General features: G+C 39.9%; 3 protein-coding genes across 3 annotated transcripts in view; all 3 read right to left on the minus strand.

Annotated features, from left to right (window-relative positions):
* LOC138039736 (ras-related protein Rab-11A-like) overlaps positions 1-2,522 on the minus strand; it is a 42,867-nt gene extending 40,345 nt beyond the window's left edge. The window contains exons 1-5 of the mRNA XM_068885586.1: positions 2,473-2,522; positions 2,218-2,379; positions 1,833-1,866; positions 1,081-1,274; positions 368-448 (exon numbers count right to left, since the gene is read on the minus strand). Coding sequence (XP_068741687.1) covers positions 368-448; positions 1,081-1,274; positions 1,833-1,866; positions 2,218-2,379; positions 2,473-2,512 — 511 coding nt within the window. The 5' untranslated portion in view covers positions 2,513-2,522. The remainder of the gene's footprint in view (positions 1-367; positions 449-1,080; positions 1,275-1,832; positions 1,867-2,217; positions 2,380-2,472) is intronic.
* A 9,846-nt stretch (positions 2,523-12,368) lies between these two features.
* Positions 12,369-12,764, minus strand: LOC138039737 (uncharacterized). The gene has a single exon (XM_068885587.1). It carries the CDS (start codon positions 12,762-12,764, stop codon positions 12,369-12,371), a length of 396 nt encoding a protein of 131 aa, XP_068741688.1.
* Positions 12,765-13,104: 340 nt separating this feature from the next.
* Positions 13,105-13,476, minus strand: LOC138039738 (uncharacterized). The gene has a single exon (XM_068885588.1). The coding sequence runs from the start codon at positions 13,474-13,476 to the stop codon at positions 13,105-13,107; it is 372 nt and encodes a 123-aa protein (XP_068741689.1).
* Positions 13,477-14,127: the final 651 nt, after the last annotated feature.

Below are 14,127 nucleotides of genomic sequence, written 5' to 3' on the forward strand. Positions count from 1 at the left end.
ACATAAAATTACAGAAATTGAACTCAAAATGTTGGTTTGTAATGAGATAAGAAAGCTGGGGAATAAAGAAGAAGGCTGGGGAATAAAGCTGGGGAATTATACAACCAGAAGCACATTGATGGCAGGTGCATGCATTCACCAATAAACCAACCCTATATTGCTCTTGCGTACTGTGTTTGTTAAAAATTAATATTGATTTGTCTTGTTGATCTACTGCCCCAGCAATTTATCAGAATGATGAGTGTTGTAAGTCCTATTCCCCTTAAAACCTTGCATACTTTTTACAGCCAGTTAAACTGCCAGTGAAATGACACTGCCAAACAATGTGGCACTGATAAAGCCATGAAACCTTAATTCTCATGCCAACCTGTTAAAATGCTATGAAAGGCCAACTCCACATTCGTTGAATCACGAGATGATGTCTCAATAAACAAAAGACCATTCTTCTCTAAAAACAAGCAAGAAGAAAGTCATAATTTTGACAAAAGATATGCAAAAAATGTAATTACTATTTCAGGGCAGGTCCAATCAATGCTTAAGGCCCAGTTCAGACGCCACTCCACTCATGCCCTCAACCTAATTCATTAGGTCCGACTTTGGAGTGATCAGACCGAATACGGTGTGTTGAACCTAATACGTATTATTTTTATATATGGTGAAAGTAAAGAATTGGGTGTGATACCAAATACTTGTAGGAGTTAATTACAGGAAGATTAAAGGACTTTTTCTGTGTCTACATAGCCTCATCTAAACACGAGGAGGAGTTGGGAGAATTCGAGACAGTTATGCAAACCCGAGAAACAGTCCAGGGTTTGCCTAACTTTTTTATACATTACCATAATTGATGCATTTGGTTCAGCACATGAGAAGAGCATCATGTAAAACACACGCCTCCTCAATGTCAAATAATACAGAAGACCTCGTCAAACTTAACAGCGTTGCTGCACAGAATTAAAACTGCCGCTCCAAACTGATTCAGACCCAGTTCTTTTGCTGGACTTATTCCATCAGTTAGGTTTGGCACACGAGTGGAGAGGCGTCTGAACTGTTGGCCTTAAAATGTATGCACAACACTAGTACCTGCAAAAGCCTTTGCCTCATCTGTAGGAACAGCTCTGAGATGCCGCAGATCACTCTTGTTGCCCACAAGCATTATAACTATGTTACTATCAGCATGATCTCGTAGTTCTTTAAGCCATCTTTTGACATTTTCATACGTCAAATACTTTGCAATATTATAAACCACAAGAGCACCGACAGCTCCTCTGTAATAGCTATAAAAATGATAATTAAAATAACGGTGGTTGGTATGAAGTCCCTGTACAGTATTAACTACATTTAGCATCTCAAAATCCAACATCGTGAGATAAACTCCTTGAATAAACAAAATATGTCCTAGAAAAGCATTTCCCATAAAATGAAACTTGAGACATGATAGAAGGGATTACACATTTCACGACATATGGACTTCATATTGCTCACGATTGTAAACCAAAAGAAACTTCCCCATGTTTCTTAACATGACAAGCATTAGAGTGGTTTATTACTACTGTTGAGATATTATCAGCCAACAAGTACAGAGGAATCATTTTGTAAGATGCATGACACTGGCTTATTTATGATTCAGAATACTTTTGGAGCATGTGAGAGCAAAAATGTATATGGCAACCTCGAAATGTTTCATGTTGCCACTCTGAGTAATTAACATTTATATCAGCTTTCAACATATTAATGTTGCAAAAAATTCGGTTAAAGCAAACTTCATTCGAAAACTTGTTGATCAAAGCAACGACCAATTAGCAATTAATTGCATAAAGGTAAATAAAACTTACGCCCTTGTCATAGCTCTGTATTCTTCTTGCCCGGCTGAGAAAAATGGAAAAAGCGAAAGTTGACGATGCAGGAAATGTTTGTGCCTGTGTTGTGGAACCGTTGATATAACATCAAGGAGGTTCAGTTTTCTACATTTTAGGAATGTACAGTAAGAATTACAAATTACGTAAATTCACGCATCGCAAACTGTGTTGTCCACCAAATGATTGGGAAAGACAGTGGCTGATCAAGACTTTCTGTCCCTGGTTTCCGGGGAGGAAAGATGTGCATCACTCCCCACTCAACTGCTGAAAAACTTACCCAGAGGTCTCAAAAGATTGTACAATTCATCGAGCCATACAAACAGCTTGTCAACAAAATTTATACGGCAGATTAACAACCTACCGTTGTCCCAGATTTGTGCTTTGATAGTCTTTCCATTGACTTGTATGTTTCTCTCTGCAAATTCTACTCCAATGGTCGACTTTGACTCTAAATTGAACTCGTTCCTTGTGGATCTTGAGAGGAGATTTGACTTGCCAACACCGGAGTCGCCAATCAGAACAACTGTAAAAATGTACAATAACTGTTTGAAATGAAGATCCAGTGGATGAAATACCACTTGAGAAGAAAGGACAAGATAATTAACGACACAAATACCTTTAAAAAGATAGTCAAATTTATCATCTTTCGTTGCCATAGCGGTATCGACAAATGCTCCTGAAAGACACCGAATACGTACATTAAGAACTACGGAAGCATGGTACAATGATGGCATTCATAGAGAACAGAGGAAACCATGACGTTTAGAAACGTGTTGGCGCAAATCCCGTCTGGCTGTTGACGGATAAAGAACAGTGCGAAGTCGTGAACACTCTCAGAAAGAACGAAAAACAAACTTATTACTCAAACAATAATACAAGGAAACAAGGGTAATCAAAAGATCATATTTAATTCTATCGGCCACCTTCTTGATCGAAAATCTATGAAATGCTACCCGAATGGTCAATCCTCTGAGGATTTTTAGCGAACAAATTCCCTGACTTCTTCTGTCGCAAGATAAAAAATATTAGGAACGATCTATCTAGCAGATATAAACCGACTACAGATCCGTGTCTCGAAGACTATCCCTGCGGTGTGAGGCTCAATAAGTTCGAAACTATGAACGACGACCAAGTGAAAGGCTTGATAAAGTCTCTCAGCCTCAAGACCTGCGCTCTTGATCCGCTTCCAGCATCAATAATGAAACACTGCTTTGACATTTTGCTGCCTTCAGTAACAAGGAAATTGTCAATTGATTATGCAACTCTTCCGTCTCTTCCGCCATCTCTGACTTAAAATTTATTTCTAAGATACCACAAAAAGTAATCTCCTATCAACTCAACTCACAAACTAGCTCAAGGAAAACGATCTAAATGAGACATTGCAGTCAGCCTAAAAGACTTTTCACAGCACTGAAACGTCCCTTATTAAAGTCGGCAGCGTTTGACACAGTAGACCACGAGATTCTGGTGAATAGATTTTCTTCAAAATTTGGTATTCATGGCAAGGCTTTGCTGTGGTTTAAGACGTACCATGAAAATCGAAACAAATAATCAACGTGAAGGAGTCTACACTGTGGGTCCTGTAGTAAAGACTATGAATCTAGAGAATCGTGTTACTGATACCTGTAAAACATCCTTCTATCACCTTCGAAATATAGCTGCTAACATAAGAAATTATCTTTCTCAAGATGAAGTCCAGATACTTGTACATGTACATTCATGTATTCGCAGGTGCGGAACCACACAATTTGATCAAACCGGCACAATAAAGCACAATTCCTAAAAATCCCGCACAACACTGAGTGGTGTGCTTTGAGTGTTTAAAACTACACGTTTTACTGTTTATAACCAAGATTTTTAGAACCTTCTCAAGCAATTTTCTGGCCATGTTCTTTCCGAAACCTCCTTTGTTTCACTTTTGCTGAACAGCTTCGTCAAACAGTCATTAAAAAAATATACAAGGCGTTCTTTGTAGCTCTGCGCAATCCTAAGCTCTGGTTCGGTTTTTCATCACACAATCAGCCAATCGGGGCAATTGATGGAACGAAATGCCCAAAACACTAAATGTTCATCAATTTTTAGGAACATTGTTTTGATTCCCCCCCCTCTTTGCGACAGTCAACAACATAATACAAACCATACCTGTGAGACTGGAACAGAGTGACTTATGCCACCTGCAACTTACTTCATGTACTATCGATCTCAGACGTCCGTGGACAAGGGATGTTTTCCAGCCCACTTTACAAACTGTTGATTTCAGTCTGTGGTTAAAAAATTCTGATCATGTGATGACATTTTTTGTGGCTCTGCGGTTTCGAAAATACCGATCTCTTGACGCTATTTCCTGTTGCTCTCCCCAAAGAGAGAAGTGCGAAACAATGTCGACAGCAAGTAAAACCAGCTGAAGCTAGTACGGGTAACCCAGGAAAAGTCTTGTGATAATAATAATAATAATAATAATAATAATAATAATAATAATAATAATAATAATAATAATAATAATGACAATAATAATAATAACTTCTAGAGCGCTATTTACATTCACTGATCAACAGCGCTTTACAACTTAAAATACTTCAATAAAATTCAAATTCAAATTAGCAAAACTAATTACATGTATATTAATAAAATAGAATATTTATAATAATGACAATAAACTTAATTAGTAATACTAATGAGAGTGAATATCAAACAGGATACACTTTAAAAACTACAAGAAATAAATAAGTTTTCAGCTTACATTTAAAAATAGCTTATGACTGAATATCACGTATTTCAGCCGCCAAACTATTCCATAAATATGGAGCGGCAGCAGAGAAAGATTTATCACCTGAAGTGACAAGCATTTTCCTTTTAGGAGGGTCTAACAATAACCTTTGATTTGATGTAAGATTATATATAGATCTAGGCCTAATGCTAATTAATTCTATGATATACTTGGGCACCAATCCATGAATACGTTTAAATGTTAAAATTAAGATCTTAAAATAAATACGGTGTGGTACTGGTAACCAATGAAGTTCATAAAACGCAAGAGAAATATGCAAATACTTTCTTAAGTTCAGTTCAAGTCTAGACGCAGCATTCTGCACACATTGCAATTTAACTATTTGCGACTTAGAAAGGCCATACAAAAGTCCAGTACAATAGTCTAAACGGCTAGTGATAAAGGCATGAATAAGCCTTAATTACGAATCCTGAGAAAAATACTTCTTAATCCTTCTAATATTATGTAGGTAATAAAACGCGGCATTACAGATTTTGGTTACATGCGTTGACATTGACAACTTATTATCGAATCATGCACTAAGATTTCTAAAACACAAACTAGGATAAATATCATATTCACCCACAGAAATATTGCATACATCATTGATTTTACCTAATTGCTGTCTAGTTCCTATTGATATCAACTCAGTTTTATCATCATTAACCTATCCCTAATCATCCAATTCCTTAAGTTAATGATACATCTATTCATAGCACTAATAGCTTCATCCAGAACTGGACGTATCATCAGACTTAAAACTAAGATACAATTGCATGTCATCAGCAAAACAATGTACATTAGGAAAATGTTTCTCTATGATAGTAAATAGCTTAGACGCAGAAACCACAAATAAAAACAGGTCCGCAATGCGTACTTGTGTGGGATTTCATTCAAATTTGATACGGTTTGAATAAACGAGACATTGTTTTGTTTTCTTGTCATTCAGTCCCTTTTGCACAGTAAGGTATTACAGTTATGATTCGCGTTGTAATCTTTGAGAAGGGGAAAGCAAAAATTTAAGTTTTGAAAGAACTAGGCAAAAACTAAATAACTGACATTTCAAACACAATAGCTGAACAGCGATACCCGGGCTGTTAAAACAGCTCCAGTGCATAATAACTAACAAAACATGGTATGGAGTGGTAGGAGGCAGGTACAAAGCACAGGTTACAGGTCATTGTTTTACCAATACAGAAAGTATCCTAAACATTCATAAAAAGCCAACCTTAGGCCTAAAAACTTCTGTTTAGGCCTAATTAGAATGGGTACCAATCTATTTTCTTTACCAAAAGTATTATTGCATTTGTCAATTAAGGCCCTTCCAGCTGTCATCAAATTTAATGTATATTATTGAAGGTTGTTTTGTGTCTTTATTGACATCGATTTTGACAATCATACCCATTTGACCATTACCGTAATAAGCCTGTCTGCTATGTCAACATTAGTAGTTAACATAACCCTGGCTGCTTCTTTGATAAGGATGTCATGATCAACTCCACCTGTTTCTGATCTTCCTGTTGCTAGTACTCTGTCAATATCTTGTTTTGAAACATTGGGTGGACATTGATCAATGGCTGTCAGTTGATGTTATGGTCTTTGTATTTGCATTAGTTTTTTGTGTAACAGGATTACTCTCAGTCCGTATTTGTAAAGCAAAGCTTGGGTTGGTAATTCTCATCCAATGGATTTATTGACCTGGACTGAATACAATGAATATCCTCATCAGTTTGTGACCCCGTTTTGAATTTATTTAACAGTTCAATGAATGGTTGGTCATTTTGTGTCTCACAATCTCTGTAAGCTCAGTCATCTTAAAAACATGCCAAGGATAGTAAAGGTTTAAAGCATCACAGTTAATCTTCAAAAACATATTTTTTTTGTATTGGTGGTAGTTGATATAAATCACCAACAGCAATTACCCTTAAACTAGTAAATAATTGAGAGCTGGAAGGAACAAATATTTCTTTTAATCTTTGGTGAACATGAAGTAAAGCAGTATTTGACACCATATAAATTTCATCTATTATTAGAAGCTTTAGCTGTGATAATGATAGTCTCATTCTGGTTCTTTTTTGGTCTGATATGGTAGGCAATGTATCCCCTGTCTTCTCAGGGATTGCTAAAGCAGTATTTATTGTTGTTCCATCAATGTTAATGGCAGCTACTCCAGTAGGTGCTAGTAGTAAAACTGTAGGGTTCTATGGATTCATATCTCCGTATCTAAACGTTTTGACTACAGTATGATAGATTGTGTTAACGAGGTGACTTTCCATGATCCACCACCTCCAGTAATAAATAGATATACAGATAAATGATCAGGTGTTAATACACAGTCAAATGCTTGCTTCATGAACATTGTCTAATGGTGTATCCATTCGCTCTGTGCATGTTGGCTTGCGAAAGTACAATGACTCCTTTTATATAAGCGGGCACAACTTGCACCAAATCGAAAGGTCCAAGGCGATGACTGTTGGCTTGTGAATAAAGCCAACCAGCTCCCGTGACAAAACGATCTTCTGTTATAAACACCTGAAGAAATAACGGAAGAAAAGTCTCAGAATTTAGAAACGACGCAGGTAAAAAAAAAACGCGAACGTAATCGGCTTTCGTCCATCAATTGCGATATTTTGAGGCCAAATTCGAACTTATATAAGAAATTAAGACTTAAATATACTTAACGAAAACGGCAAAAAGGAAAACGACTTCCACTTACCTCGTGAACTACAAGCACAACGCGAAAAAAATTTAAATCAGCAAAGAACCAATGGATGAAAAAAGAAATGGCCGCCCACGAGACATAAACGACACAGTATACTGGAACCCAGTCTTCTCACGTCGACACACCCAAACTAGAAACCACGTGACGAGCTGTAGACAAACCGATAAATAAGTAAATAAATAAATATTGCTGGCGCTGACTTAGTGTGGGAGAAATCCCACACAATAAAGGCCTAAGGCAGGAGCCTTGTGGAACACCACAGTTCAAGTCAAAATTATTTGACAGAGTTCCATGCATAGAGACTCGCTGACTTCGTTGAGAAAGATAGGAGTAGAATGAATTGAGAGCATTCCCACGTAGACCAACTTAATTATGCAAAGGATCGAGCAACACATCATGGGTCACTGTGTCAAATGCTGCATCCAATAAAGCCAGTAACGAGGAAATAAGGTGGAAACTTTTCTTCAGGTTTTCTTCTTTTCTCGGCCGTGGGAAGAATGAAGCAGAACCGCCAAGTGACCGGTATTTTCGAAACCGCAGAGCCACAAAAATGTTATCTCGTGATCAGATTTTTTTAAGCGCAGACTAAAATCAATGGTCCGTGAAGTGGACTGAAAAAATGCCCTTGTCCACGGACGTTTACGATCGATAGTATGCAGCTATTTTGTAGGCTTGTTAATCCACAATTTGATGGCCTTCACTTCAATATGGCTTAAGAGGGTATAAACGAGTACTGATTTCACTATGTCGACAATGGTTTATGAATCGACACAAAACAGAAGTGAACAACATATTTGAAGTAGGGAAAGTTAATTGCAAGAAAAAGACATTCAGTTTTTCAACTTAACTTAATTTTTAACCTATCAAACTCTGTTATCACATAATATTATAATAGTTATGAATTGCAAAATCGCATTGTGAGCTTGGGCGATTTCTTGAAAACCACTTGTTCTTTTGTTTGTTGAAGATACAAACGTGGAAAATTTATGAGCTGATCATTTTGTTTCTCCTCAGCAACGGTAGGAGCAAAGTAAAATGAACAAAGCAGATAAGTTCATGACAGGAAAGACATTATGTCTCCTCTCCGCTCAGAAATGCACAAGATGGCATCTTAAGGTTTTACCTCGCCTCACTCTCGCACCCAAAGATATCAATAGTGTTACGACTGTGAATTGTGGAACCCTACAATTAGTCAGGAGAGGTGTGGGTAGGGGGGGATACTTCTATAGTAAACAATCAACTCAATTTGGCCTCGGGTACCATATAGAAAACTTAAGTACGCGAAACACTAAACGCAATATTAAAGAAAATAAGGATATGCAGTCCAGCTATGCCAGTGGCAAAAAAATGGAACAAGTTCATCTCAAATCCAGTAAACAGGGCAACCCTGAAGACTTTCCTAAGTGCTTTGTGGATCGAGATTACTAAGAGCAGTCTGAAGGCAGACAAAAAGTTAGTACTGCCATCCTTTGCATTCATGCATATAACCCAATGAGCTTCACCCAGCTATGGTTTCTTACAAGGATAAAGGACAAGCTTCGATTTCTTCCAATACATTGTCGCACAAGGAAGTTCGGGAAAGACCTCTGTAAGCTCCTTCTACCCTTCCATGCCATGACAGGGTGTGATACTACAAGTGGCCTTTATTAGATTGGAAGACGGAAGGCATGGACGGCTCCTGTGAAGAAAAGATTTCTTATTCTAGTCTATCAGGCCTAGGAGAGCAGACACCACCAGAACCAGAGACTGCCAGACGAGCCGAAGCCTTCTTAAGTTCACTATTTCCTCCCCCATCCCCACATCAAAAGCATCCAGGAACAACAGCAGATAATGTTAGGTATGATTATATCATTAGTTAAATGTACTTGTAAGCATCTTTCGTCATTGGTACATTCAAATCTACAATTTTGAATTTGTAAAACCCTAATGAATATGCCACTCCATGGTGGGATATGTACAAAAAATAAATAAATAGGTACTGGGTGTTCTGCCAAAAGAAACAGAGGAATGACAGGTTTTCCCAGTGTTGGTTGTCCTTCGAAGTTGAAGATGTCCCTCACTGTTAAGCGAAGCTCCTGGGATGGTTTCCTCGTGCAGGCTGGTTCACAGCTTCAGCCTTCTTGGAGCTGATGGTGAGTCTGAAGTTATCGCAGGCTTGTGTGCTGCATCTTCTCCTCTGTACTAGCATTGACTGCACAGTCATCAGCCACCAAGAAGAGGTCTCTGATTACTGTCTCTTTCACCATCATAACAGCCTGCAGGCGACCAAGGTTGAACAACCTGCCATCTGCCATGTACCTGATCTGGATTCCATCTTCGCAGTTACAGAAGGCATCTGTCTGCATGGCAGAGAATACCATACTAAACTGACTCGAGGCAAGAAAACAGCCTTGCTTGACGCTGTTTATTAATGGAAAGGCCTCTGACCCATCTCTATCATCAAGAATTTTCACCATCATGTCATGATGGATTGTGATGAACTTGCTGGGGCAACTAAAGTTCCCCCATGATCTTGCACAAGCCTTCTCTGCTGACCATAGCAAAAGCCTTGGTTACATTGACAAAGGTCACAAAGAGGTCCATCTGTTGCTCCTGGCATTTTCCTGGAGATGGCACGCAGCAATAATCATATTTACAGCCTCGTCGTTGATGTTGGTAGGGCGTTTAAGGACGTTGTTAAGTGTTTAGCCTACCACTCCAAGATCTTCTTCTTCTTTGTCAGCAGCTGCATCCCATCTGCATTTAGGAGGGGTGAGGAGCCAAGGACCGGGGTCAGTATACAGCCTTAAAGCGCATCGTAGACGCGCCTGGTGTCAAGCTTGTCTGCGTAGCCCTGGATTTCATCAGCCTTCTTATTGAATCAGCTGTCCTTCCCTACAACTCATAGTATTGAGCTTCACACCACGAGTGCTAATTACCAGGCAATGGTTTGGAAGCAATCTCTTGAAGCATCCCAGGGCTTACCTACGCCCATTGGCAATGGATGGTAACTGGATGATGGATATCTGAAGCCCGTTTGTTATGTCACAAGATGCAGCTCCTGAAAGGTTAGGAGCGCTCACAGTTTGCAAATGGCGGAAGTCAGCATGGAAGTCTGCTTTCTGTGTATGTTGCTTCAGGGATTGCAATTATCTGGAAAGTTCGTGAAGGAAAATGTCACACGGTGTTGTATCAAGAATTTTCTGGAACTGTGACTCATCAATTTCAAAATAGTCTCTGACTCATATTTTTAAAACAGAGCTTGTTGTAATAGCTGAAAATAGTTACTTTTGGAAACCTCTAGACTCTCTTCCGATAGCTAAAATCGGCTCTCTAGTCAGTCGGTTGTGGTTGTTGTTCGGGACCTTGTTCCCCGTCTGTGATTTCCAAGTGATATTGTGTGACAAGTGACAAGTGGAGGGATTTCCCGGTTCATGTGTGATTCTGGCAGAAGAATCAAGAAAGGCTTGAAGAAAAAGAGCAACAAGAAAGGTTGGAACAACAGCGATTAGAACATGAATTAGAAATAAAAGAGCTAGAATTAGGAGCTGTAAAGTGTACATGACTCGAAATTTCACCACTAGTTTTTTTTTTTTTTTTTTTTCATATCCTTAAAATTTAGGCTTTGCTTGATAGGACTTCATTATTAGAATCTCCCTACAAATGTCCGAAGTGAGTTTTTTCGCAGCACCAACTTTTTTGACATTTCCCGCATGGCCAAAAAGGTCTTCATGACGTCATCAGTTGTGTTAGATTTGCAGCGGGAAATACAAACAACAAGCCAATTGGAGAGCCTGCGGAGAATATTGTGTTGGTAGCGGCCCTGGAATAGTCAGCTGCAAAAATCCCAGTTTGACTCCAGGTATATCAATGCATCTTCTTCCTACAAAGGAGGATTGAAGAAAGAAATGGACGAAATTTGTCCAAAAACACCGGCCCGGTTTCAAACCTACCCGGCAAACCTACGAAGACTTCGATCCGGTGCTGTGTTTTGTACGAAGAGTCGATCTAGCTGATATGTCTGGGGTCTGAAGACTTAAGAAACGAGCTTTCTCAACCATAGAACTAGCAAAAAGAAAGGAAGATCAACCAGTGATTGCAACAGAGCGAGAGCGAAGGAAGGTGCAGTGTGAATTGATATGCTCGCACGGGTGAGCCGATGCTCTCGATCGACCACTTCGTTCTATGCCATATCGTTCCACTTCTACCATGATGATGAATACCGACTTCCTTAATGTTTTTTGGAACTCGGATATCAATTGAAATGCACTTACTATCGATCTCAGACATCCGTGGACAAGGGCTTTTTTTCAGCCCCCGGACCTCATGTTCATCATGTCTGGAAACTCTTTGCGTTGAACATACTTTAGAATCTCGTTTTAAGCTTTCTTGAGCTTGCTTTAGGAGCAAGGATGGCACAGTCGGTTAGTGCGCGGCCTTGATGCAAGAGGTCCTGAGTTCGATTCCCGGATCTCGCATCCTTGTTTCGACTTCTTTCCTTTCCGTGTAGCTAGTAGCTTTAAATACCCGTAAAATGGAGCACTGATGGAGTGGGGGGAGTAAAATGAGCGCACCGTCGACCTCAAGTTTGTCAGTTGAATTACTGTTACGAGTTATCGACGTTAAATAAGGTCTACTTTACTTTACTTTACTTTACTCCCCAACCTTGAGGAATCCTGTCATGTTCACTTTCTCCGCTACGCAAGATGTGCTGTGCTTACTCTGAACAACATTACTCTTGAGGCAACACTTATACCGTATCAGCCACGAAACAGACAACTTTAGCTTCTGCCAACTGGAATAATACGCTATGATCTCTCGTTTGATGTCCCGACTTTCAGCTGTCACGTAGAGCTGAAGCTCCTTACTAACCGCAGGATCATCATCTTCAAGAACTGGAACTTTTGATTGACTGCGGCCACTCAGACTCCTCTCGCCTAAGGAATTCAGGTCCTTTGAGCCACCGTTCATTTTGAAGCATTGCATCGAGTTTCATTCCTTTCGAACCTATCGTCCGCAGAATTGATGTCCCTGTTACATGTCGCTATTGGTGCGGCGAAGAACCGTCACGTATTACTGACAACCGGTTGGACTCAAAGGTGTGAAAGCGCTTTGTCCGGTTATTGATGCATTTCAAAACTGACAATGAATCTGTCCAGTAGTACACTTCCTGTACGTCAAGATAAAACTCTTTCCTGATAGCAGCACTTAATGTTACCGACAATGCTGCCGCCGCCAGCTCCAGTTTAGGGATTGAGATTTCTTTCAAAGGTGCTAGCCTTGCTTTTCCCATCACAAATGTAACATGGATGACACCTTTGACATTCACCACACGCAGATATCCAACCGACCCGTATTCTACTCTAGCAGCATCAAAGATCATGTGAAGCTGGACAACTGAAGCATTACCGAATCCCTCCAGCTTGTAACAACGATTCATCTGTACCTCCCTCAGCTTTGGCACATCCCTAAGCTATCTGACCCATTAATCTCTCTCTTCTTCAGAAATAATTATCCCATTCCGCCTTCTTTCTGGTTAGTAACTGCAACAGCAACTTGCCTTTCAATGTAAATGGCTCGAGACATCCAATCGGGTCGAACAAGCTATATACCACAGAAAGCATACCACGCTTAGTTAATGGCTTCTCACACACCAAATTCTGGAACTTCTCCACTATGTCCCATACGAACGTATCATCGTTTATGTTCCTCTTCAACCCTAGGGCGCTCTCTGTCGGAAGTCGCTCCATTTCTAAACTGACAACATCTTTAGCTCTTTCTTACTCCGGTACGGATTCCATAATTCTTTCGCTGTTCCTGTACCACTTAATGAGGTGGAAACCACCCCTCTCCAGCAGCCCACGCAGATTCTTAACCAAGATGATTGCATCCTCTTCTGTGTCAACTGATTTTATCAAGTCATCAACATACATGTTGCAGTCAACGGTGTAGGTCACTGCAAGGTCATTACCGTCATAAAGTTCCATTGTTTTCTTCAAACAAAGATTAGCAACATACGGTGAAGATGTTGCCCCGAAGAGATGTTTCAACATCCGGTACTCAACATGCTCTTTAGACAAATCTCTGTTTGGCCAAAACAAATACCTCAACGCATCCACCTGACTGGGCTCCAATGACACCTGCATGAACATCCCTTCAATATCTGCCACAACTGCACACTGTTACTGTCGAAAACGACTTAGCACACCAATTAAGCCATTTGTTAGATCCGGGCCTTGCATCAACTGCTGGTTAAGTGACGTTTGCTGATACTTTGCAGCACAATCAAACACTACCTGTACACGATCTTTTTTTGAGGGGGTGTGTCACTGGGTGATGTGGGAGGTACCACACTGTCTTCCCTTCAGCGTTCAGTTCTTCTTTTGGCACCTGTTCAGCGTGTCCCTTATCCAAATAGCCGTTCATAGCAGTGTTGTACTTTACAAGAAGATCACTGTCACTTTGCGACCTCTTCTTTAACAGAGCACATCTCCTCTCAGCCATCTTAAGATTATTAGGGTAGAATGGAGGGTCGCATCGACATGGCAAAACTACTTGATAGTGTCCATCGATCCGTTTCAAACTACTCTCTATAATCTCAAGCGCTCTCTTATCTTCAAGTGATGGGCTGACATCTAACTTCACTACAGAATCTCCGAAGTCTGTCTTCCAAAGCTTCTCCAACTGTCTCTCTAAGGCCTCGTTCTGAATTTCATAGAGAGTATCAACTGCATCCTGATCCAAGACTGTGTTCCGCTCACCAACATATTCTGCACCAACTGCATTGACTCTGAGAGATTTTT

Source organism: Montipora capricornis, chromosome 3 (genome assembly GCF_036669925.1).
Source record: "Montipora capricornis isolate CH-2021 chromosome 3, ASM3666992v2, whole genome shotgun sequence".
Classification (NCBI taxonomy): domain Eukaryota; kingdom Metazoa; phylum Cnidaria; class Anthozoa; order Scleractinia; family Acroporidae; genus Montipora; species Montipora capricornis.